At 33.9% G+C, this 27250-nt stretch overlaps 2 protein-coding genes across 3 annotated transcripts in view; one reads left to right on the plus strand and one right to left on the minus strand.

Annotated features, from left to right (window-relative positions):
* LRRIQ1 (leucine rich repeats and IQ motif containing 1) overlaps positions 1-10126 on the minus strand; it is a 119688-nt gene extending 109562 nt beyond the window's left edge. For both annotated transcript variants that reach the window (XM_085304960.1, XM_085304959.1), the window contains exons 1-7: positions 9986-10126; positions 8580-8691; positions 6185-6279; positions 4874-4988; positions 3897-4126; positions 2144-2218; positions 763-1974 (exon numbers count right to left, since the gene is read on the minus strand). In XM_085304960.1, the coding sequence (XP_085161086.1) occupies positions 763-1974; positions 2144-2218; positions 3897-4126; positions 4874-4988; positions 6185-6279; positions 8580-8691; positions 9986-10126 (1980 nt within the window). The remainder of the gene's footprint in view (positions 1-762; positions 1975-2143; positions 2219-3896; positions 4127-4873; positions 4989-6184; positions 6280-8579; positions 8692-9985) is intronic.
* A 4369-nt stretch (positions 10127-14495) lies between these two features.
* On the plus strand, positions 14496-24319 carry TSPAN19 (tetraspanin 19). Its single transcript, XM_085304961.1, has 8 exons — positions 14496-14561; positions 14657-14729; positions 15659-15789; positions 17099-17173; positions 19011-19121; positions 21607-21750; positions 23101-23184; positions 24245-24319. Exons 1-8 carry the CDS (start codon positions 14496-14498, stop codon positions 24317-24319), a joined length of 759 nt encoding a protein of 252 aa, XP_085161087.1.
* The last annotated feature ends 2931 nt before the right edge of the window (positions 24320-27250 follow it).

Raw genomic sequence — 27250 nt, forward strand, 5'->3', positions numbered from 1 at the left:
ACATTTTACTAAGCCTTTACAAAATATAAACAACTAATACGTTAAYTCTTTCATACAAAAAGGACGGTAATGATGGGTTTGATCTGTTGATTAGGAAAAAATATGATTAAAAAGTTTGATTTTGACATCTATCTTAAAATAAAGGACACACTACCAAAGATTTTGAATTTAAACAAAAACAAAGCACTAAACCAAAGCAATTAGTACTGTGGATTTTGTCCCATTACAGTCTCATAAATGATGACAGAATGTACAAGAATAGATCAAAATAGTTCAGACTAAAGTTCTATCCAGCATAGCATGTAACCTCAGTGTGGATAGCAAGAGAAGAGTGAGCACATAGTGATACTCAGTAAGTGTTGGCAAAACACCATCCACAAACTGATCAACAATGTCTTCCTTCTGGGAGAGACTAGTCTTCTCAAAACTCCAAGATGGGCAGCAGCTGAAACACAACCCCACATACAAAAGCAAAACCTTGCTTACTTAGCAGAAAAAAGGAACCAGAAGCTCCTGCCTTTTACAGAGTCAYTGATATTGTCAATCATCTGAAGACTGCTACCATGCCAGTGTGCTCCACTATGCTCACCAGAATTCAGTGGGCCTGTATCCCACTGTACAGAGGATCTCAGAGAGAGTGGTTGCTATAACCTTCCTAAATATAATTCTGAAAACATTCTGCTGATATTCAAAAAATACAGAATTGTACAGAACATGTAAGCCAGCACTTCATATTTTACTCTACATCTTGTGTATAGTTACCTGCTGCAGAGTGCTCCAAGGGCCACTATTAATGATCTTTTCTATACTTAATGGAGGCATCTTGTTAACTGAACTTTTCCTTGGCTGTTTTTTTTTAGTTACTTTCTTTCTTTGATTTTCTCCATATATTTTAGACCACGGCTTACACGTCTTCATCCAATTTAATCTCTTCTTTTCAATATCATCAGGAAGAATTTCTAGTTTATTGGAATACTTAGTTACATCCTGAATTCTGTCCCAGTTCTCACCAACTTTCTCATTAGAATCTTCCATTAGAAACAATGCTGTCTTCACTGTTTCAGACTGAGAAAATTGATCTTTCATTTCTCTATTATTGGCATTTGGCTGGGTATTCAGTGGACTACTATTTGTATTATTTACCTTATTTTCTACCACATCACTAAAATCATCAGATTCATTCTTTGAAGTACATGTAATTGTAGCTTTGTTAAGATTTCCAGTTTCTGAGTAACTTTTTTCTGCACACATTACTGAATTTTTATCTAAATCCTCATTACTGATTTGAGGAGAGTGTTCCTTCTTGTCAGAATTTAATATACTTGGTACTGGTGATGTCAGCTTTCTTTTTACTGGAATCATCCAATCACTTGTTTCATCTATCTTTTCAGTTTGCTTTTCTTCTTGTTCCACTAGTTGTTTACTCAGTTCCTTTTTCTGTTCCCTTATTGCTTTTTTATTTTCTCCTAATTTTTCCTCTGTTATGTTTTCTTCATCCTTTTCTCCACCTTCATTCATCATAGCTCCTGCTGCTTGTTCTCTTAATTTTCTCTGTTCTTCTCTTCTTATCTGCAACTGTTTTTCTCTTTCAAGTCTCAGGCTTACTTTCTGTTTCTCATATTCCTCACGCCTCCTCACCTGTTCCAAATATTTCTGTCTTTCTAGTTCTTGTTGTCTCATTTTCTCTTCTTTTTTTTGTTTCCTTTCTTCCATACGCCTCTTCATTTTTTCCTCCTTTTCTTTCATTTCCCTCTCTATTTCTTCCTGTATTTCCTTTTCCCTTTTAATTTTATCTTTCCATTCTTTTAAGATGGGAGCATATTTTTTATGGACTAAAAACGATCTAAATCTAGCTTGGATTTTCACAGCTGCTGTATTCCGTTGCTTTGCCAAGTGTTGTCTTTGTTTTGCTTTCTGCTCTTCAAAGGCCTTTTCCTCCTCTTCCACTTGCAACTGTAGTTTCATGATCAATTCCTAATCAAAATACAATTGTCACACAGTTCAGCCATTCTGCCTACATGACAAGTGTTAATATATGTTTATTCTTAAGAAGCAGAATCTGGTGTATTAACTTTTACTCTTAAATATATAACATTCATACATTCTCAAATTCTTTTAACAGAAATTCTTTGTACAACCTTACCTCGTGTTGCATCAGTTTGTCTCTCCAAACTTTCTTTTCTTTCTGTAACTCATCTTCCATCATACTTTGTCGTTTCTGCACAACAAATTAACTTAAATGAATATTGTACAAAACCCTGAATACCACAATACACTCTCTCTCTGAAGTCCCTGTCTTCTTGACTTTCCAATGATCCACTGCTGTGAATGTCTAAATCAAAATGAGAAACTCAGCTGTGGGGAATAAAATAAATGACTGGACATTCAGATCAAAAAATGAAGATTTGGTTGTAGACTGAAAGAGGTATACCTTCAGAGACCTTGGCATATGGTCCAAACAACTCCCACCTTCTCCTAACTCTACACTGAAAATGAAGCCTATGCTTATGAAGATGACGTTCAAAATATGCGGAGATTATGGTAACATAACAGAGTAATTTCTTAAACTGAAAAGTTCTGAGAATAGCATGAACAGACCTCCTTTAATTGCTGATGTCTGTATAGTAATGCTGATGGTCTTCAGTCTTTCAGACAGGATTTTTGCTGAAAACTTTTTACTGAATCTGTTTCCAAATTGAAAATGGAAGTTCAAACCTATTTTCCCACTACTTGCAAATAAATAGAATTTTTTTTCTACACATGCTCAGTCATGAAGAAAACTTCAATGATCTGGAATTACATTTGGCTGAAAATCAGGAGATAGTAACTACCTAAAAAAATGGAGGATAATCCAGAGCTATCTAACTCCTGGTGCTACCAAAATAAAATCAATATCAGACAAATTAAATATATAGTGACATGAAGAAACCAATATACACAAACCAGCACTTTCAATTTGTAGCATAAAGTCTGCCAGTCTTAGACAATCACTGTTTTTCTTGTATGTTCAGAAGCATACTATTCAGAAATAGGAGACTTGAAGTCTAAGCCTTTCTCTAATGGAGGAAGGTGCCTCTACCTCTCACTTCCAGAAAGAGTGCACTGGGTGCAGTATTATCAAATTGTCTAAATGGGGACATGCTCCACCTTGTGCAGAGAAAAAAAGCCATTCTACAGCCAGAAACAGTTTATGACATCAAAAAGAAAATAATTATTTTGTGGTCTGTTGAAAAAGAAAGCCTGGATTCTAATCTGTTCCTAGAGGTGCATTTGAAGGACTGGTAACAGAATACAATTGTAAGACAATTTTTTCACTTTCCTCTTTGATCTCAAGGAATCCTCCATTCTTTTACCCCATAATACCCTAAAGCATGAAGGAAGGAGAAAGAGTGTTCCATTCTATGATCTGGTGATAAGAGCACATTCCCATGAACCACTGGTTCAAACCTCATCAGGTTGAGGAGGAACAAGGTTCCTATTTTCTCACTTCTCGGCCAAGCATCAAAATCATTAGGTTACTGTACAAGAGGAGGCTGATGATATTTGTTCCACCACAAAGATCAGTATTTAGTAAGGCATAATGATCATTTTACTTTTGTAAAAGTACTTTTGTGAGTATCTTAGGACACTAACTCTTATCTCAGAGACTTTGGCTGGAATTATATCATAAACATACAACAATAAAATAAGCCAAAGCCTAAAGAGCAATTTAACATTTAGCATCGTATATTAATTCACTGTTGATCAAAGCAAAAAAGAGCAAAATCCAAAGCAACATGGGTTATATCTAAGTATTTAGTATGACTCACCTCATTTTAGTATCATTCCCTTTTGCATAGATTTTGAATTCAAATAGTTTAGAAGGCAACATTTTGGTTTTGGTATCAATTAATTACCTTATGAAGAAGTTCTAACTTTGTTCTTTCAGCCTCAAATTCCTCCAGACGCTGCAGCCTTTTTGCTTGTTCCTCTTCATTCTGTTTTTCCTGTGCTTCCCTCTCAGTCTTCCACTTTTTCCTTTTCTCATCTTCAAGTTCTTTTTGTTTTTCCTCCCATTGCTCAACTTCTTGCCTACATTTTTCTTCTACTTCATGATAGGTAAAGCTTACGCTCATGTCAACATCAGCTAAGAAATTGTAATCAGTCAAGTAAATCTTTTATTTAAATTAATTGTAAGCATCAGAAGGCATCTTAAAATACGGACAAGAAAYACAACCAAAAGGATTCTGTGCTGGCATGGCCAGCAATAGAGATCTTCCAGGAAGACAGGACTGAAACAAATCCTTCATACCAGAGATAGTCCTGCCTTTTTTAATCATAAATTACACTTACTATTGCAACCTGTGTTTCCTGCCATAGCCATCCATACTTGTTCTATCAATGCATATTTCAGGATTGCACTTTGGCTTCAGGAGAAAGTTCTTCCATGGTTATCAACAGGGGTTTTTGTAACTGATCAACACCAACCCAAAACATGCAAAGACCRTAGTAAAAGACAACAATCCCACCTAATATGACTATAAAAAAATAAAGGTTGTTGGAGCTAAGTACATTCTTGATGTCTCCAGTTTGGCTTCCATTTGTATTTATAATTACTTAAATAATTTTGGGAAAATGTTTTTTGGAATAAACTTATATTGAGACTTTGAAGACAAATAACAGGATAATTTCTTAATCCTGGATTTAGCTGAAAGCATAAGAATCTGCTCACCTATGTACAGCTAAGAATCTGGATCTATTGGATACTATCATTTTGTAATTCTTTACAAAGAATATTAAGCTACTAATGAWAAAAGAAATAAGTACTTATAGAAAGATTTGTTAACATAATGCTAAAGAGCAACACAACCAAAGAAATAATGATTTTGCTTACCTGCAACAAAATGTTCATCAGTGACCACTTTAATAGCATCATCACTTATAGACTGAGTACTACAATCAGGAGTTGTAGCAATCAGCAAGTCTTCATTTTCGATTTCAGACAATACCTAATATAGTTTAATATTGTCATTAAGAAACATGAAGTGTTGGAAAAATTAAAAAGTAAAAGCAGAACATTATAAAAACACTCCAGGACGAGGATAACCTTTTCATCATATGACAAGCATAATAATGACCCTGAGTTTGACTTGTACCCTTAGATATTGTATAATACAAATAAGTGTCAGTCAAAATACTGTTTTCTAAAGTTAGAAACAATGAATTATTTTCAAAAAAAAGGGAGGGAGAGGGAAGCTTGAGGAGACTAGGTATTTTTGTGATTTTGGAGGGATTGTTTTTAAGTACTTTGCAGCATTTTGACTTGRAAAATGAGTATTCTGTGTTTGGAGCTTGCTTTACTTTGCCTAAAAGTAAGCACTACATGTATGCCTTAATATTATTAATAACATACAAAAATAAATAGTTATAAGTTTTTAAGGAACTGATTTGAAAATAACACTATGAGCACCAATGTTTGCTATATCCCTTTCATAGTTTTTATTGGCAATAACTAATCTATTCCTTTCACTCATTCATTATATGTTTATATCATGTATCCAGATATACTATTTGTTCCACAGCTGAAGTCACAGAAAATAATTGTGCTGTCCTAAACAATGGTTTCTTGAAAATAAAACTTTGTGTTTGCAAAAGTGCTAACTAGTAAAAAAAAAAAAAAAAAAAAAAAAAAAAAAGATGATAAATTGAAAATAATTTAATTAAAGGTCTGTGTTTCTCTAAGAACTTCAGGAAGGTATTCACTCAAAATCCCTTAAAATATAAAAGCAAGATCCGCAATGCTTGATTCTTTGAAAGTTAGAGACATTATTAAAACAATACGTTCTATAAAATAATGGAATATTTTAGGAGCCTGATTAACAGGCTAATTATCATAACAAAAGGAGTAAGATTAAATAAGTTTAAAAGGATTATAATATTATTGAGCTAATATCCTACCAATAAATAAGAAAAATGGATTGTTTAATCTTGTCTAATTTTCTTGTTTTTTCAGCTCAGCTTTCTAATTAGTGATATGGACATTTTTTCCAAATTTTAAAACTTACAGGCACAATATATTACCATTGATGTCGCAGTTCTGAAGAAAAGTGTACGCAAACTCATTTTAATACTCTGATGAGTAAGCATTATCTAGATTACTTCAAATAATTTGGTTCACTCTATGTATTGTTTAAATAGAGAATACCCTTTTTTTTAATTCTTCTGGATCTTCATTATATTCCAAAGCCAACTCTGCCAAGCAATCTGAAGTATGGCTAGAAACCACTTCATAAACATTACCTGAAGGAGAAAGAAAATATACAGTTTAAGACATAAACAGAAAATCTCTTTTCAGTACTAGAATTCTGCTCTATACTGCTTAGTTACTATCTCTCTTCAGACCACAAGGAAATATTTTTTTCTTTAAAAAACTTAAAAAACCAAATATCTCTATTCTCTATATACTTTTTATATATATATTTTTTGCTAAATTAAAAATAGCAAATATGTATAACTTCAACACACACAATGAACATAAGAATCTAGTGATAGCAAATTGTATCTATGAAAAGGAATTCCACAGTATAAAACATATCAAAATATTTTCTGCCTAAACATCTGAACTTTTAAAGTTTCTTAAATCAAACTATTGTATGTCAAAAACTTGACAGTTTCATTATAAAAATAATAAATGAAAATAAGTCTGTTACAAAAGAGACTTTAAAAAACTCCTTTCCTAAAAATATCAAAATGTGTATAAAATACTGAACTTTTGTTCACAAAGGCCCTTATAGTGCATCAGTGTGATGATAAGATTTACTAAAATGGAGTAGACAATGCCAGCTGTCTCATGTAACATATAAGGGGATATGTCAAGGGGATGGGGCTAAACTCTTCAGTAGTGCCATGCAAAAGGACTAGGGGCTATGAATGGGCAGAAATTGAACCATAGGAAGTTCTGCCTAAATATGAGGAGGAATTTCTTTACTGTGAGAGTGACAGAGCACTGGAACAGGTTTCCCAGAGAGGTTGTGAAGTCTCCTTCTCTGGAGATATTCAAAACCTGCCTGGATGCAATCCTGTCTAACATGCTGTAGGTGACCCTGCTTGGGCWGGGAGGTTGGACTAGGTGATCTCCAGAGGTCCCTTCCAACCTTACCCATTCTGTGATTCTGTGATTCTATAAACTACAGGCTTAGCTTGGCTTCAGTTATACAGCTGGGACAGCTAAATTTCCCCCAGTAACAAGGCAAGTTCATTTAATGTTAGCTTCTATTTACAGATAGATTCTAAATGTACTCTATAGGGCTCAGTTGTATGYGAACTCTTAACTTCAGCTCCCATTTGATTCTCATGGAGTCTAGTCCACATCAGCAATTCCCGTTTCCTATAACTTATCTCAATCTATGGCTTAGTATCATATGAATTTTTAGAAAAAGTTCAATTCATGCTCAAAAGCTAATCCTAGCAGACTATATTCCATGATTTTATTCTAGCGATTATAAGAATATTTTCTTTTCCACAAGTGTGTATGTGCACATTACTTTCAAGGACATGATTATCTGACTAGCCTGCTATTTAGCACTCCTCAATAATAATAAACTGTGTTTTAAGTCTTGGGCTTCCTAGTCTTCAGAATGATAGAATAATACTATGCATTAGCTCTTAATATACAATAGTAATAAAAACACCTATGTCTATGTTTACTGGCAGTGAAACTGCATTACAGCAGGGAGTAACTTTTACCTGAAGAAGCAACTTCAGTGCTTCAACACAGTACACATGAACTTCAGTGTCAAAAATATACAAATAATATGTATTCAAAGATGTAGTGTTATGGTCTATACAATCATAGCTCATTGCTTTCAATATTAGATCTATTTAGAGAAGAGGCCACAGATATAGGTACACATGCTAAAACTGTATTGTTTGAGTTAAGCACAGGTATTTTCTGAATAAATTTTTTTAGAGCTAGGATGGCAGCTTATTGTGACTGGTACAATCAGGAAAACTTCATTTCACCAGTTGTGAGTTGGCTGCATGAGTGAAATGCCTTACACTTAACCCTACTGAAACTATGCTGTTAATATAGAAAAGTGCAATTATTTACATTTGAGCAATGATGCCAAAAAGAATGCAGACTTTAAGAATGTTATAATGATAAGTCAAGATAACAAGGCACTGTAGAAATAATAATAATAATGTGCATATTGTTTTATTTATTGATTCCTCCTAAGCAAAAATAGATTTCTGAAACAATAAAAGCCAATGCCCTTAAATCAGTTCTAAATTATTACCCGCACATTTGCAATTATTATCTTCGCAAATCCTTCATAAATGAATTATTCTATAGAATTAAAAGTGTTGCATAAAATGTTTATAAAAGATCATCTCTCTCCAACAGGTATGTAGTTACATTTAATTAGAGCAAGCAGAAAAAAAAAAGATCAAAGATGTAACAATACTGGGAAATGAGTTTAAACTGATGCAATAGCTTTCCTGGCTTGCTGTACTTAAAAGTTTACATTTTTTTTCTGACTGTTGTGAGTTCTAGTGGTAATATGAGGGGCATACATATTTTAACTGTGAGCCCTGCTTACTTGTAGTTTCTTCATCTTCTAAGTCTTGCAGTATAAGTCTTTCAGCATCTTGATTTCTCTTCTTTATAAAGTTTAAATAGGACAAAACTGATTCTGGCAAGTCATCTGAAATCTAGAAAACATGTCATGTGACATAAATTCTACATTTTAATCTTACAGCCACAACCAGAGGTAAATACTTAACACGTAGAATGAAGATACATTTGAGTTTCACCTCTACAATATTTAAGAATGCAAATTTTATTAGCTATTGCTACTAAGATTTTTTTTCCAATTCCTATACACTTATTTTGCTTTTACTATTGTCTCRTCACCCACTGAACAATTAATAATTCTAATTATTACTTACATTCTAATTAAATTCTAAGTAAAACACATTTTAATATCTGCTATCGTCTGCTATCTTCAGAAGCATGTTTCACTTAATATTTTTCRTTTGTAATTTGTTTGTACAAGAAATTAAGAAATGGGTTAAGATAAAAATTAACCAAGAAAAATATGGACATATGGTGTATAAAGTCTTTTTTATAAAGATGCTACAGCTCTTCCAGAAAACAAATGTTTTTAAATTCACTACTACAAATGTTTAAAATGTTGATGTAAATCAGATACTTCCACTTACTCTACTACACAAATTCTTTCTATTCAGAAGACCAWCTTTTATCAACTTCAGGGATTTGGGAAAATGGACTTYTTCTAGGATCTGTAAATTGCTGTAAACGTTGCTGGCATTCAGCATGTAAGTACATAGATAAATACCAGTGATGTCTTGGCCTACCATGACTTCATGTTAAATACATGGTTTGTGGTCACATACAATTAATATMAGCCACTCAGACAGTCTACAGAGCAGTCCGTAGGCTATGACTCTGAAAGATCGCAATAACAGGAAAAGATCCAAATAACTGAGTGGACTTCAGAGAAAAATCTTTCCCCAAAATAAGAAGTCAAGAAAACATCAAACAAACAAACAAACTGTTCAAGCACCAGTTCATATGAAATATATTAATATCAGGAGGTCTTCAAACATATTATAAAAATATTTTGTAATATTTAAACCAAAGATGCATTGGCTTTTTTAATCCAATTTTTAATCTAGATGGTTAACTTAAAAAATCTTCCAGCTTCAAAGGATTCTAAAATAAATTGTGGTCTACCAGCGTCTGACTTTCTCACTTGAGTGAAATGTTGATGCTCATCTATTTTATTGTGTATTTATGTGTATTTATGTGTAAACATAACCACTGAAGGTTATGTTTTCATGGAACAGCACTAATTAGACTATTTCTCAGAATGAAAGCTTTGGTTAGATGTATCAGGATAAAGTTGGTTTGTCAGATAGGCTTTCCAATACCTCTACTGCTTTCAAGAGCAGATAAGGAAGTTTTAGCCCACTGAATACTTACTGGCTCACTGTCGCTCAAAGCTTCTTCTGATATGTCTGTGTCAGGATCATCTGCTTCAAAAGAAGAAACACTGATTCTGCTCAATTCAATTTCTATTTCTTTTTCAATTTTTTCAACATCTTCTGACATTCTATTTTCCATAGTTTCTTTTGTGCTTTCAGTGCTACATAAAGAAAACATTAACCTTCAGCACTGAGTACACCAAAATGAAAAAGGCGTTTATTCAGATGTAAGTTTATTCAGACGTAAGTTTATTCAGACGTAAGTTTATTCAACAGGAGAGTTAAAACATGAAAAGGAACAGCAGAAATTTGTTCTGAACACCACTTCGCTCTGTAACAGAAATGTACAAGAAAAATGTAAGAAAAAGATTCGTTTGTAGTAGGAAAATCCCGTGTTTACTCTTCTGAGTTTTGCAAGTGTAATCAAAGTGTAAAACCTCTACCTGCTCGCTGCTCCTTGAGGATAGTACCCGCGCGCAACTACAACTCCCAGAATGCACTACGGGACACTAGCGACGCCCTTCGCCACTCCTCGAGCAGGCGGGCTCGCACGCCGCCGCTCGGCACGCTGGGAGTTGTAGTTCTCGCCCCCCCGGCGCACCCCGGTCTTTCGGGGCCCCGCTATCTGCCCTCAGGACCTACTCACTTCTCGTTCAGTCAAGCTGCTGCCGAAGSCGCCGCTGCCTTCCGAGCCGCCTACGGAGACCACCCGCTCCTCTCCGCCTTGAAATCCCGCAGCCTTTAAGCGCCCCCGTTAGGCACTTCGCGGGGACGGCGAGCGCTTCCCCGCGGCCTGGCTACACCGGGCGGTAACCAGGGCAACGGGAAACAAGCGGCGCGGGAGGCGGGCGGCAGGAGCCCAGCAGGGAGCAGCTGGCGGTTTGGGCTCCGCTGGGGGCGGGTTTAGAGCTTTTTGTTMTTATTTTTATCTTTATTATTTTTAATATATATAAGGGCCTCCAGGAAACTCAGGTTTGAAAATACATTAATGCTGTGATTCTTCTCCAGTCCTCAAAGTTCAGGAGCGGGATTCTGCAACAGAGAGGGTGTCAAAGTAACCMTATCAGTATTTGGAAACGTGAAGTAAAATCATAGGATCTGCCAGCTGGCAACGGTAGAAATATTTAGAGTTTTGGGGGCTAGTTACATATGTGGCCGCTGATGTGCCTGTGTGTCCCCAACAGCGCTTACCTCAGTAATAATCTACCTTCTCTGGAGCCAGTAATTAACAAATAGCATAAAAGTAGACCAAAGACAAAAAAGTATACTAGAGGTAAATTAAAATATCTTACTTATGCCTCCAGAGGCATAAAAATGAAAGCTGGTCAGATATTTCTTCGGTTTTGACACRCTGAGATCCCACCATCAGCTGGAAACAGGCTATTTGTTGGTACTTGTTTAACCTGGGAAATCTGGCCTCCCAAATGCAAGGGAATTGGGAAACTCTGCTCTAGAATTGATTAATCTGAAAAGGATTTTAGGGTCCAGAGCAGACCAGTAACTCAACAATATACTCTACTGCAAACATTGCAGAACAAAAGGTCTAATGTGATTCCTGCAYGTAAAAAGAGAGGAAAAGTGAGTAGCTATGTGATTTGGTCTTTTTGTTTATCATTTTGGAAATGTCAGTACTGGATACAGTTTACAGCTCRGTGCTTTAATATGCTCCCGTAGTGAAAACGGTGATCAGAAAAAAACAAATGCACATTATTTGAGAGCTTGAGAAAGTGCCCAGCCAGAGAATTAAATAGTCTGTGTTAACCTAGTCTTGCAAAAATAAATTGAGGAGGGAGAATACATCTTGAAAGTCAGATTAGGAGTGCAGAGCTGCAAACACAGATGTAACAGAAAAAGAAGAGCGGGAAGTTAGATGGACACATTTTAAATAGAAAATGGGCATTTTTGTGAACACTGGGGGTATCAGCTATTCAAACAAACTGTCAGAGATTATAGGATATTTTTTCCATCTCACAATGTCTTTAAAATAAACTGAGTACCTTTCTGAAAGACTTACATCAGTCAAACTCAAGATACTCCATTCGAAGACAACTAGTTAATATTTTCTCACCTATATTATGTATCAGTAAGTCATTAAAACCCTAAAACTGTGAAAGCTTGTCATCTGAAATCCACCCTGTGATATCTAATAATTTATAGAATTGTGTAATTAGTAATCTTCTAAATGTGATCATTTTAAGAAAAAAAAATCAAACTCAGATGAATGCACACTTGATATTGTTTTCTAGTATGAGTTACACTGTGATCATGGTGACGGAAAACCACAAATATTGTATAATGCATTTATCAGATAACTTGCTGAGCCAATAAAAAAGATGTTTCTGTAGACATGTAACCAGGAAGTAAGACATGATCAACAAAAGAAAACTTTTGTGTAATAAATATGTGGTTAAGATGTACTTGAGGAAGAAACATACYGTTACAGGAATGTGCTCTTTAAGATAACGTGGAAATATTCAGAAGTTGTAAGGATTTCCTTATGAAGTTCTAATTTAATGTGGTATGTACATGGTTTTATGAAGATCATATTTATATTTTTCAGAGAAATAATTTAAGAGAAATTGTTAAATACCTCAAAGTAAAGCATTACAACTGTATAATTACTAAATCAACAACATAATTATTTCATATCCAAATTTTCAAGTGAAAAATGTAACCATTTTAGAGTTCTCCCTGGAACAAGCTATCAAGTAARTGTTTTAATGGATTTAAAGTTTCTGAAGAGTTTTAATTAATTTTAAGAGTATTGGATCTTCCCYAGGGAAAGTCCAAAAGCCATTATCTAATACAGTTCATAAATTTAAATGATGCATTATAGACCCAAATTCATTACAGAGCTTTTTTGAGAAGCTTATAATTTTCTTCAGTCTGTGATTCAACAGCTAAACTTTTATAATCCAGAGAATGATAATCTTGAAAGCAAAAGCTTGTTTGCTAAATCTTTTCTGCTAATCAGCAAATTTGGTGTGTGTGTAATACATGCTTTTTGTGTAAGGTAAATTGTTAATCTGAGATGTATTTTAACTGTAGAAGCTTCGTCTTTTTCCCTGTCTTCTATTTTATGAATAATAGAAGACATAACTCTTATTGCAATCAATCTGTGGTAATTTTGACAAAAGTCAAGAACTTTATAAAATTTCACACAATTTTCTTTCAAATATTACATGCTGAAATGTCTTTATATTAGAAAATATTTTCTGAGGAGCATGCAYATACTGATTATGTGCACATGTGCATGTAYATTTGTGTGTGTGTGTAATAAATGATAAGTTGATAAGTGTAGGGCAATTGCAGTAGACTGTAGCCGCAGAAATCATTTTCTAACATTGTTCTTTGACTCCTCACAGTTTTTATCACAAAGCAAGGCAGACAATAATGCTGGATAATGCTGGAATATATTTATGGAAGACATAAGACTAGGTGAAAGACAGCTTGAGGTGGGAGGCAAGTGTATGAGTTTCACTCTCAGATCAAGAATCTTCATAGRTCTATAACATACTATGGAATCCAATAATAAAAATTATTAAAAAAAAAGTTCTGTATCAGAGAGTTTAAAGTGCAAGGGAATMTGTCCTGCTGAAATATGCATGCTTAAATCAAAAAAATCCCTGCATGAATTCACAAAGGTTCTGTATATGTTTGCAAGAGTTGCAATACAGTAATATACAGTACAGTTGCAAAACAGTGTKGTAGTTGGAAAWGAGATTCTAATGTACACTTTCTTTGTATTTCAGAGGTTTTCACTTTGGAGTAGGTGTAGACTTGTACTTCCRTTGACTGAATGTCCACTTGCTGTTGATCATAGATGGAGCATMTCTTTTGGTTTAGCTGCATTTGAAAGGAATTCAGGTTTTGCMTCTGTTACGTTCTGCAACAAAAGCAGTTAAAAAGAAAGTAAGTAGAGATGACTGGGAGGTTCACTTCAGAAGTGTACTMCAGAGCTTTGGAAACTACAGTTGATACCTTTAGAGAGTTCTCATGKCTTTGCTAGAACTGTATGCTAGATCTCATTGAAGTCATTTGACTGTATCTGCTGCTTTCAACAAAATCTGAATCACATCGTGTGACATGAGGCTTGTATCTTTATTATGTGTCTCACTCCTTTCCATTTCAGCTACTATCATTAGAAAACAGTAAAATAAATATGTTCAAGAATTTTAGGACAGATGTACATCAGGTAGTATGATGCTTGCCATCTCTTGAWTATAGATCTTCTTACATCCTGCCCCTAAGCATCTTTATTAGTTAAGAAAAAAAGCTAAAAATAATACATGTACACAGTACAACATTAGAGAAAATCAGGACTTGATTATGCTTCTGTTGATGTCACCATTTTCTGCTCAGTCTGTCAAGTGACTATTTAAATATATTAAAATGTACCTCTTATCAGAAGTAAATAAATCCTGTGGTAATTGCTTAGTAATCTGTTTCATACTAACTAAATACATGATTCTATTTTCAGTTGTGATTCAAAAGAGAAAAACAGAAGAATGAAAATAAGAGATAAAATATTAATACRGAAATACTTTTTAAACATCTTCAATGGAATTTTCTTGGTAAAAATCCAAATTTTTTTGTTGTTTAGCAACTTCATATGAATTATTTTTGAATTGTTTGAATTATTGTTTTCAATAATTGTTTTTATTTCCAGGTTCTAGGTCTTGTGCTTTTGCAGTTTGGCTTGTGGCTTTTATATGACAGAAACAATTTATTCAGTATGTTATGTGAGTATAAATAGAAACAAAATTCATTTTGTTTTGAATGACTGCAGCATACACCAACACTGAAAAAGCTATAGAATTTTGTTTCACAAGGTGGCAGTATTGGATTGAAATGCGTAGGATATTTTTTTTTATTGTATATATTTTCCATCATTACACAATATAATTATCAAAATAGGGAAACATATAGCACATATTGTTATATCTACAATTTATATATTTATGWTTCACTTGATGTATGGCTTGCAGATGAATCACTGAAAAATAAAACAGTTCTATTATTCTCTTTATATAATTTATCAGAATGCGTTTGACCTACAGCATGATTATAGATCATTAAAGCAGATAGTTGGGCAGAATGGATACCAGCCAGTGCTTCTGCCTCTTCATTAARAGACACCCTTTTCCCTGGGTATCTRTGAAACTGTTTCACAGAGAAATAAGTTTGGGTCATTATAACAGCCATATTCCTAAAGAATTGTCAAGGAGCTGTGCCAAGGAGCACGGGTTCTCCCAGCCAGCAAGGTAGTTCTGGGATAAGGCATTTGGCAGGGAGGGAGGATAGCATTGAATCCAAGGCTGAGTTTAAGGAAAACTATATCTGTGTCCATGCAGGAGCTRTACATGTGCTACTAATTTTTGGTGAACAAACAAAATTATAAAATTTTAATTGTTCTCTGACTTCATTATGAGTCATTCATATTGTTCAATTTATGGTTTTGCTCACATCYCATAAGTTGTTACATCTGAATTTATGAAAACATATCTTTTTCTTTCTGTGACTGTAAATAGTTTAAGTAATAGTAGTGTCCTTTTGTCAATCTGCTATTTCCATCTATTCAATAATGGCATTAGAAAGGTTTAATTGTTTTTATGGTRTAAATTTTGTAAGTGGAAGTCTCAGATAAAAGTATGAATGCATTGTATTACAGTTTCTTCAGGTGACAATCAGCTAGTAGCATATATTTCTTGTATATTACTTGGAACTGGATCTGTTATAACTTTTACATCAGYCATGGGATTCCTTGGAAGTRTTAAGRAAATCAAATGTCTACTAGTTATAGTAAGTGCAAATCAAATTCCAACTTTCTAATTAAATGACAAGGAATTTTTTTGTGCATGAAATCTCTGTGATCCTGTCTTGATGTTTTGRTTTTCACATACAGTGCTTAATAAATCTTCTGACTGAAAGATATTTTAATAAAATCTTGGCTCATCATAAAATCATCTCCAGTGAAATCTGAAAAAAAATTTAAGAGCCTTCCATGTCATGRCATGAATGTTTTCAACTATTGCAGTTTGGTGAAACAAAAGTTTATTCATGTTTTTTCATCTAAGGGTTGCAAAAATTTATTTTTGAACTGAAAGTATGCTGAAGAAGTAAAGGAAAGCCTACCCCAAAATATCTCAATTTGAAAGCACAAGTAGCTACCATATAGCTATAATGCGGAAAGAGAGGATATGATTAACTAGCAGGATTTGAGCAAAATAGAAACACCTGCTTGGATACTCCATGTTTATCTATGATACTTGCTTTTTAAGGAAAGAATGCTTTGCTTTCTTTAAAATTATACAATAAGTATATATGCAATTATATGTTATAATAATTGCTATATTATATGCTATATCTATAATTATACTGTAATTATATGTTCATATGATCACTTTGATCACATTTTTATTTCTTTGTCTTTTATTTATTGCCCYCTTTTTGAATAATCTCTCTTAGACTATAAGAACACTGAAACAGAGAACTATTCTATCAGTTCATTTGTTACACTGAAAATTTCAATAGGWACAGCAGTGAGAGGAGTCCAGGTGTTATTATTGGGACTCCCTGGCTACTACTACCCTAGTCATTTAATATTTGCTTTATTTTTTATTAGTTGATGAAAGAGAAGTAAGTGTCTAATTTCCAGCTTCCATGGAGTTGTCTGAACACTAGTTTCACTATGGCTGAAAATCTGGTCTCAGCTGAAATGAGCAAAATCTATGAATTTTTTGTTCTGTTTGTACACCTTCTGTCTCCAAGGAGTCTTTGACTATGCATGAAGCTTTTAAATTTTTTGATAATTCAAACAGGAAATATTTTTTTTTTTCCAGTGGGGCATACCTTTTGTTCTTCACTTCAGGGTTTTGTCCTTAAATCCTAAAACAGCAAGTTTTTGTTTGATTCTTGATTCTTAGTCACAAACACAGTGACAATGATGWACTGAACCTTCTGAGGGCTTCTAGGAGAAAATATTTCTTTCTTTTGCTGCATTGACTCTAAATAATAGTCATGAAGGATAATATTTCTAGTTTCTAGATTTTTTTATTTTATTGTTCTTGTTCAATATTATGCTTATACATAATTTGTATGCATTTTTCAGTATATGAGTTTTCAAGTTGTGGTGTTCAGCACCCAATTTGTAATATCAGTGCTGACATTTGCAAAGAAAGAAGAGGTATGTAATATGGGTCTGTTGTTAATTTCAAAATACTTTCTTGCAATGTATTAAAATGTTCAATATCAGTCTTCATTGTATGCTMTATCACTATTTGTTTGAATGTCTACCAAGTCAGAATATGCTTCTTATGGCAAAGCAAGGGACATGGAAAACTTAATTTGAGGAATTTGGCRTAATTGAATAGTCATAAAGGTGAGTGCATGGAAATACATTTCCAATTTCTTTTCTACTGATTTGCTACAAAACATTTTTCCTRTTCAGGCACCTGGAATCAACAGTGTTGGGGACAACTGTTTTTTCTGAGGGATGACCCAGCGAGTTTCTCTTTCCAGGACATAGGGGATGACATTAGCTGCTGCTAACCTGTTTCTGCTTATACTTACTGKGTAATAACTGTAGTCTACAGTGCAATTGTTAGTAGAAGTCATTGGTATCATGGCAAGCAAAGTACACTAATGAATTAATTTTGTCATTTGAGTCTATGTTTTAGATCCAAGAAGAATTCTATTATAAGAATTATATGTCTTTGTTTTTAACAGGACACAAAAATAAATACCAGTATACTGTGCATAGCTACTGCCATAAATGACTGTACTGCTTTGAATCCTTATGTAGTCACTAATTTTTCTACCAATAGCAGTTCCAGTTGCTTCAGCGCTCTTCACAGTACTATATGAGAGGTCATCTGTGCTGAATCCATACCAGTGCTGCTTCTTCCTTTTTCCTAAATTTTGGTCTGAGTGTGTGATACTGGTCTCATAATGTTCATAAGGATCTCCAAACTCTGCTCCTATGCAGGCAGAATACAACAAAAATAGATTAGTTTTACTCCCTCTCAGTGAATCTGTATCCTCAAAATTTGTTGATTAAATGTTAATTAATGATGATGGAGTCTTCTCTGTTTTTTACAGTGATTTAACATATTTAAGATACAGTGATTTAACATATTTAAAATTTAAACTCTCAGGAATGATGCATTCTGGAGTCAGCTATTTATACTAAGAAAGTTAATTGAAAGACTACAGTTAAATATATTTTATATCAACTGTAGTTTCACTTGATCTCAGCCTAAATTAAGTACTGCTGGAGTATAATAAATGACGGTAACGTCGTCATTCACGGTGCAAGCTTTTGAATGTTGCTGTTAAGATGACTGTGGCTACTGGAATGAGTTGGAGAAGCTTCATGTTTTCTGGTTTTGTAATTAAATCTTTTGGTAGTGTAGTAATCCTTATCTGCATATATTCCCTGTTAGGTGCTCTGCAATAACACTGATTAGCTTGTCTGCTTTAGTTGCAGATGAAGTTGTATATTAAAGATCTACGCAAAGATCCCTAAACTAGGGCCAGCAAAAGCCACTGATTCCCCTAATTTAAYGCAGTACGTATCCTACATATACTGGACAAACTATAAAGTGTTCACAGAAGTTTGCRTCATGTTAGGTGCAGAATCCATTTTTTTTCATGCTTATTGTTATATGGTGCTTTGCTTATTAACAATAAGAGGCAGGATGTACTGTTTCAGGACATATCAGGCATATCTAAACTGTGCTCCCTGACTCTTTTCTCTCCRCTTGTGCTGATCACCCCGTGTCTTGTGCTGTATATGCACTCTGGGTCACTTCATTTATCTTCCCCTTTTACTTTCTATTTTCCTGTTAGTCCACTGGTTACAACATGTCTTACATCACACTTGGCAAATTGATTAGAATGGTGCTGCTTGCAAATRACCCTTGAAGAAAACTGAATGTCAATAACAGATCAAGAACTATTCACTATCCATCCATACTCTTATCAATRTGCATATACTAAATGTTATAAATATTTGTGAACAGGTCCATAATCGATGGAACAACAGAATTGATGAAGTTATTTCTGAATATGGGAATAGGAGTCTGGCTGAGAAGGAACCTGTGTGGAACATTCTTAATGCAGTGCAGCACAATGTAAGGAAAAAAAAAGAGAAAGTATCACCACCAAAAATACTGTGTTAACCAAAAAATRTGCATACTAGTAAGAACTTACATTAATAAATAAATCCATTAGTAAGGGAGTAATTTTTTAGGATGTGATGCTAATATTTGGTGTGAGTGGACAGATTACTTGCTCTGACAGTGCCATGGATGAGATTAGCCATTTGAATGACTTCTTGCGAATGTGTGTAAAAGCAGATACAGTTCTAGGCACTGAAGTTTACTGMAGCTGAAAAAAAAAGAATAAGTTTCCTAATATCTTGGAAAGTGGTAGATACARTAAAACACTGGGCCTGCTTAGGTCTGAAGACTGAACCTGGACAAGTAAAAGCTGGCATGAAATCAAAGCAGAGCTCCCACTGTTAGAGTATTTAAATAGGTATTGCTGTGAGCCTTTCTCAGAAATAATGCTTATAGCCTCAGATGAGCTTGCAGATCAATACTTAGCACACAYATTTAGTTGTTCTTCATAATTACTTCTATGGCGTGGCAGCATGTAATTTGCTTTATTTTTCAGAAATCCTTAATAGGATTTATATGGGATCAATTATTTTGAAAGTTGTTAGCAATTTTTTTGACCAATGGCCCACTACMAGTCTTCAAATTTATTCTGGATCATCATTTTTTAATTACAAACACTACAGTTTTACAGTTTAACATTGTTTAATATCCTTCTATAGAACAGTTGTGATTCCATTTATATGACTTCTTGTGGAAGGCAAGTTATGTAGTTCTTGACAAATGTTGCAGAGAATTTTTGATTCCAGATAGCTCACAAAACACATATGTCTAGACATAAGATTATAAATGCATTTGTGATGTATATTTAAAATTTGTTCTTTGAAAATCAAGTCTTCTTTCATTGTGTTCATGATTTTTCTAGTGATTAATGGTGACTTCATTATGTCAATAGTGTGGCTAGCGGATATGCTGGCATACTTGAGCTCAGTTTCAATGAAGTACTGTGGCAGTGGASTTCAGCAAAGCTGCCGGTCCTGTTCAATACCCAAAATTCTGGGTGGGCATGTTTAAATTGTAGCAGATCTCAGAGTACTGTGGGTATTTTGTTGTTGGTATCTAAGCTAGATAAAATGATRTAAAACCTGCCAAGATTAACTGTAATCACATTCTTAGATGAAATAATGGCATGCCCAAAACTTGGTTACATGCTTCCAGCTCTCTACAACATAATTAATATCTGTCATGAGACAAATGAAAGGCCTAAGATCATGACTAGTATTAGATAAGAATTATATTTTTCATATATTTTTGGTAAAATATAATGTACTAATTGGAGCTGATGATTTTTTTTTTAACTGAAGTTATAAGATTGTTGAAACTGATCTTTTTTTGCAGAAAAATGACAATTTTGGACTGTTACCTAATTTTTCAAAATTTGGAAGCAATATGTTTTGGATTGACAATTCAGAATAACAAAATCATAGAATCATAGAATGGTAAGGACCTCTGGAGATCATCTAGTCCAACCCCCAGAATAGCCATGTACAGGGATTGAACCCACAACCTTGGCATTAGTAGCAGCATGCTCTAACCAACCGAGCTAAACCTGCCCCCTAAAATGRGGTGTTTTTGTTTAGCAGTCTCTAAGCCAAAATGTGTCAGACTTTGTCTCATAAAAAAATCAAACATTTCTAAAATTTCATGCTGAATCAGAATGAAGAACTGCTGGAMTTTCCTGCATAATAAGAATTACCTCCTCCAAGCGGTTTGCTGACTTTGTTTGGTATTACTGGTATTGAAATAGATTCTTGGGAAGAACTAGTTTACAATCCATTTGAGCTGGGCTTAGTATTTGCTYTGTCCTTAAGGTCTTTGAGCTACATTTTCGCAAGAAATGTCTTCCTACTTAAAACACAGCTTGGAATAGCAAATCTCTCTAAGGATCTCCAACTTGTTGAGAGCTGAGAACTTCTGCAAATATAAAATAATATAAATAAAATATAAAAAATATAAATAAAATGTAGTTTTCYTTCTGCTTTTTAGTGAACTTCACAATGAATAGGTCTTGAGTTTAACTTACYACTAACAAGATTTATAAACCAAAGTTTTTTTGTTAACTTTGCAAATTGCAGTGTTTGTGAAGACTAAGGTTGACAGTTAAAACATTTTGCTTTAAYCTGAGTTTACAATAACTTTTTCTATTTATGTGTGTTTTAGAATCATTTCAGGGTCTAAAAGAAAGATCCTTTCAAGAGTACATTTTAATTTTCATACTATTCTTAAACTTRTACTATCCAGTGCATATCATTACAAAATATGCATATACACAAAGGTGAATTATCCCCTGCAGAAACCTTTCACCATTGAATAAAGAAGGGAACTCTCTAGCTAATTTAATCAGCTAAATTAAATGGCTAATACTGGGTGGAGTGAAAATTCCTCTGTGTATTGGTCTTTATAGCTTTTGATGTTATAAGTTACAGGACTTCTATTCTAGATGGAATGCTGCGGAAGATACAACATCACACAGTGGGATAAGAATAAAAATAAAGGAAATAGTACTGAGATCCCATGTTCATGCACAAAATCTAGTCTGAAGAAATGGTTTTGTGACGTGCCAAGGAATTCAACATACCATATGGTAAGGAATAAAAACTTGTCTTAAAGAATGCAACTTTTKTCACTAAATGGACTTTGGAAAAAAATAAACAAAACATATTTTCCACCAAGACTTCCTTACAGACACTAGAATCTACGTATGAACATTAGTTCATTGCTTTGTCTTTGGCCACCCTGGAGACTTCGTCTTTACTCCTTAAATGTCAGTCGCATAAAAAATTCCAGATAAAGGATGCTTCAAGATAACAAGAGTTGGAAATATCACAGAATCAGTAACACAGGGACATTTACTAATGGTTTATGAGGTAGAAAGCATCCTAGCATTCAAAAATCAATTCTGTGGAAATACAGTGATGATAAAGGAAAGGAACAGTATATAAGAAGTATACAGTATCTCTTCCAATTGTAATTACTAGTCATTTATAGGATGTCAGTGATGTCTTCATCTGTGTTACATTTTTTCAGATCATCTTCACATACTTCACTGTGTAAGAGGAATGAGCAAGGCATTAAAATAAAAGATGTGTTGTCAGAAAACAGCTCATGTCAGGATATACTAGTCTTAGTACAGGGGGACCAGTTTGCATTGGATTATCAGATAGTATCAACTTCTGATATTAGAAAATAGGAGAAAAGAGATAAATATTATTTTCTTGTAAAAACCCTGGAATAATAGGACTGTCCAATGGGAAAAAAATGTAAAGGATTCTCTTTGGCAAGACAGGACAGTTAGTAATAGAAGGGATGTTCTCAAATGATTTCTGGCATTCTCTTTCTTTTCTTATCAGTTTGGAATTCATTGCTGTTGGTACAAACTTGCCATTGTTAACAAATCACTTGAAAGGACAGAAAGCATTTATGTATATGTTACATAATTATTTATAGATATTTTAAGCTATATAATGATTTATGAATTGTTAACATAAGCAATATAATAATCATAGACTATAAACTGGAAAAAAAAACCCATCCATTTCAGGATACATAATGCAYGTGAATCACGGAAAACTTGAAAAATAGTCTTCCAAACATTTACTTGTAAAGCAATCTCTCAGTTATGCTTCTACAAAATCAAATTCCCTCTTGATTAAGACACAAGTTCTGGTACATTTCACTTCAAAAATACCAGATTTACTCAAGAACAATTTGCATAGTTTAGATAATTTTTAAAGTGTGACAGCTAACCAGCTAACTCTGCAATATGTATTACTGTTATATTTACTTCCTGGCAAGTAAATATCAAAACCTACCACATCACACAGAAAGTTTTATTCTATATATTTTTAATAGCATGTTCTTGTTATAAATATGCAATCTGAATTCTAAAGTCAAAATGATTTTTCTTGAAATCTGTTTATCTGTACTTGCTTAGGGATGTGAAGAATATTTAGATACATGGTTTGAAAACACTGTTTTGATCTTAACTGCAATTAATGTTGGCCTGCTAATTATACAGGTAAGAGTAATTTTAAGGAAAAAAACAAAAATTGACTTTCTGTKGGGGGTAGAAGTCAATTCAGTGCTGTTTGGCTCTGGCATGCTCTCTGAAATTTTATATAGCTTCTATCAGTTTTAATTGGGAGTAAGATCTAGCACTGTTTACAGAGATATTGATGTTGAAGGTTTATTAAATAAAATGTTTAACTGGACTCATGAAAGCAAACTGCATTATAAGGGCGTGAAACAGTTAGAAAGAATGTAAAGTGTCTGGAGCAAGAGACTTATGTTTGTACCATGTTTGTACAGAATTTAGTCCCTGAATATGCTAAATCAAACAATATAGAATCATGAAAAAATTCTCACCTACGTATGAGAAATTTTTATTGGGAGAAAAGGAATGAAGCTTTCAAAAAAAAAGCTTGTGAATAATGACAACAAGACTTGATTCTTCACTCCAAAGACACCTAAAGGCTAAATACTATCAAGTAGGCAGGAGAAATTTTAGATAGCATCTAAAATGATGGGTTGAAAATCCATTATTTCATTTTTTCTCAAAGAACTAAGAGTATGACCTGTGTTGCTTTTCCCACATGTAGTACTCTACTATTCAAGTAGATCAGTAAAATATTCTAGCTATGGAGTGGACTAGTTCATTAATAAAAAATGTTTTTATACATACCAAATAACACCCATTASCACAGTACCTGAGTGTTTCGTGATTTTTAATATGTTATCAGTTATGATACCTTTTTGTCAGGTGAGAAAGAACTGTAATCTCCATTCAAGAARTTATGACCAAGATTCACAGGGCACTTAAACACTTAATTTTATTATGTGCCACTTGAGATAGATTTCAAGATATTTTTGCAGAGGGGAGCCTAAATGACTTGCTGAAGGTTACACAGCAAGTCTGTACCAGTGCATAATACCAGTGTATTGAGACACATGTCCTGATCATTTTTCTTTATATCCTTGTCATTCATAGGAGCCAGGTTAACTGTCAGTTTGACTAAGTTGTGATCAAGTGTGAACACTCTTTCTTTGTAGTTTTTAACTTTTACTTTCTTCTTTCTCAGATTTTTGTGATCACACTAACTGCTCAGCTGYTTAGAAACATCAAGAATAATAATATTTGGCCAAATGAATCATAAACTCTTCTGAGTACTGCYGTGGTGCTGAGTGATCTGATCTAAATATGTGATAGTCAACAGAATTACTTCCACTAAAACTTGGGGATTGGATCCTACATACTGTAATCACTAGTACATTRTCATTTAGAGTTTATTATGTCTATTTATTGTTGTGATATGGCAGTATGCTACAAAAGTTATGCATATTAAAGTATTAAGTGCTTTGCCATTTATTCCTGGTTAATAAAATTTCCTGTTAAACTGAGTATTTTTTTGGTGTCTCCAGAACAACTTGTTCAGAGCTATAARTAGTATTGTATACTTTGAAACAAGCAAACCTTTATCAGGCCCAGTGGAGAATCAAATACATTTGCCATGTCTTGCTGACATTTCTCTAAGTCTTTATCTTTCCTCTTGTACCTTCTCTTTGTCTATTTTTGTCCTTGACTGTAGTGCAATTTAATCTCTGAAAATTTCATTGACTTTTACGTTGCTCTTATCTGTTATTCCATGAAGTGTTGTGGCAGACACCTTTCAGTCTTGCTGAACGATTCTTATCATTTATTTAGTCAGATGTCTTCACTGGTTTAGGTGAAGTAAGCTTGAAATCCCAAAAGCATTCATTATACTATGAACAGTGAAGTGGCATGAAATATATCAGGAAACACTAACTGAAGGCATTATGTTATAAGTGTAACAACATCTATTATTGTTTGTTTAAAACTTTCCATTTTAGTAACCATCTTCTAATGCCTAGAAAATTTGTTAAATTTGTTTATTTAGTCCAAAAACTTTCCATCCAAGAACCTGCCACAGGATGAATTTCTCATTTAGAAAATTTCAAACAGCAGCAGCAACAAAATCTGACAATTCAGATGTGCAGGTTGTGCTCGGAACAAAATTGGAATTCCAAAGTTGTATCTTTTGTCCTGCCATAAGCAAAAATCTAAGGAACACAGCAACCAAGTCTCTTATCCTACTCTTTTGTTTATGTGGATTAGGGATGGTAGMGTACTACTATAGGTTATTTCTGTTAGCTTGAGTTGAAGTCTGTGATGAACTAAGAGGTTTTAATCTAGTTACTGAAGTATACAACCTGAGGAAAATAAATAATAAATAAGTAGTTTTTCAGTAATGTTCAGTTTGGAAGTTTAGAATTTACAGATTACTTCAGAATATTAGGGTCAAGAATCTGAATTTCAGTTCCTATATATCATTTTAAGATATAAACAACTCAGCTTAACCATGAGAAACATTGTGCATAAAAATCCCAACAATCTAGTTAAGAAGCAGAAGCTACTTTTTCAGTAGGAAGTAAGCCAATTAGATTGAATAGGTCAGAGTAGGGTATGACAAACATTTCTCAGTCACTTCTTTCTAAGCATTCTATACTCAAACATGGAAACTAAACATGGAATCATAGAACCACACAATGATGTAGGTTCAAATGGACCTTTTGAAACATGTGAATTGTGTGAATGCACATTATCTTTCCACAGTAGGCTAAAGTCTAAAGTCTGTAACAAAGTACCTAACTGTTAGTTCAGTATTAGTACAAGCTGCTCCCATTGTCCTTGGTAATACCTTGTCATGCACAAATGAGAGGAGAATTTGCCCCAGTATGTAATAAAATGCTGCACAATTCCTACCAAGTCTTGTCRTTGACATTCACAATAAACTGTACATATCTGCTGCTAAAATCCCCAGCAAGCACAGATAAATGAGTAATAGGTGTATGTGTGTGTGTGTATGAAGATTATATATAAAGTAGCTGTCAATGCTGCCACGAATGCTGCCAGTGCTTAACAAAAAAATTATGAAACGAACATTATTAACATAATATTTAGTAAAAAAAAAGAATAAGAACAAATACAGAAGAAAATCTATACGATAAGTTAAATAGTTATAGAAAACTTTTTTTTTTTTCCTTTGGGACCAGAAAATGGAAACAAGTATTCATTTAATGTGTTAATTTGTGCAGTGTTGATAGACAGACACTAGAGGACACAGRGAGCTAAAGGATTATACATAGAAAAATAAACAAAAGATTCACAGAATGCCATAATGGATATACCTCACATATAATCAACACTTTAAAACATATTGAATAAGTCAGAAAGTGGGTTGAATAAGTCAGAGCCATGTGGATCTCAGACACTGYACTTTCAGTGAAAAGGACGTTCAGGGAAGCGTACTTCAAAAGATTCAAGAAGCAATTCACTGCAGCTTTCAATTTGTTACAACTCAGTAAGGTACTGAGGGAATTCAGTTCAGTTAACATATTTAGGAGTTAATTTAGAAGCTACATCATCAAAATCAGGAGAWGTCCCTAAGGAGATTATTAGTGTGGGAGTAGAGGGGGGAACTGTAACTGCATAAAGTGTGCTAATCATCAAAGAAAGGAAACAGATCATGGTTACACAGTCTCTTTAAACTCCAAAGCAGACTATTACTAAAGATTTGGTCCTGTTCTTAGCTTTGCTTCCATCTCTTGCTGGGTGCCAGCAATGGCAGCAGCTTTATGAGGAACCAGTTCAGAGCCCAGACTGGTTTGAAAAGAAATCCTTAACAACAAAAAAAAAAAAAAGTTTTTTTTGTTTTTGTTTTTGTTTTTTTGCCAGTGCTAGTCCACTGTAAAATATACATAAGTTTCAGGGGCTGGAATTTCAATCCTACCCATTCTGTACTGAAATGACCCAAYCCCTTTACTAAAATCAAGCTTCATATTGCTTTCTTTGTATCTGTCCCGTGATTTTGTGCACCTGGATGCGCGATGGTTCGACTTTAGTTGTGTGCTTTCATTCACCACACCTCATGGTCTGAGGACTAGGATGAGGTTTTGAGATTTGTGGCTTCAACCTTTTAAGGGCAGTGAAACTGAAAACTCATGTTTCCTACCTCTTTGACAGATGCCTAACTATTAGCACATTATATAATAATAACGGGGAAAAA

Source organism: Rhea americana, unplaced genomic scaffold, assembly GCF_003343005.1.
Source record: "Rhea americana isolate MKP2758 unplaced genomic scaffold, rheAme1 scaffold_214, whole genome shotgun sequence".
NCBI lineage: Eukaryota > Metazoa > Chordata > Aves > Rheiformes > Rheidae > Rhea > Rhea americana.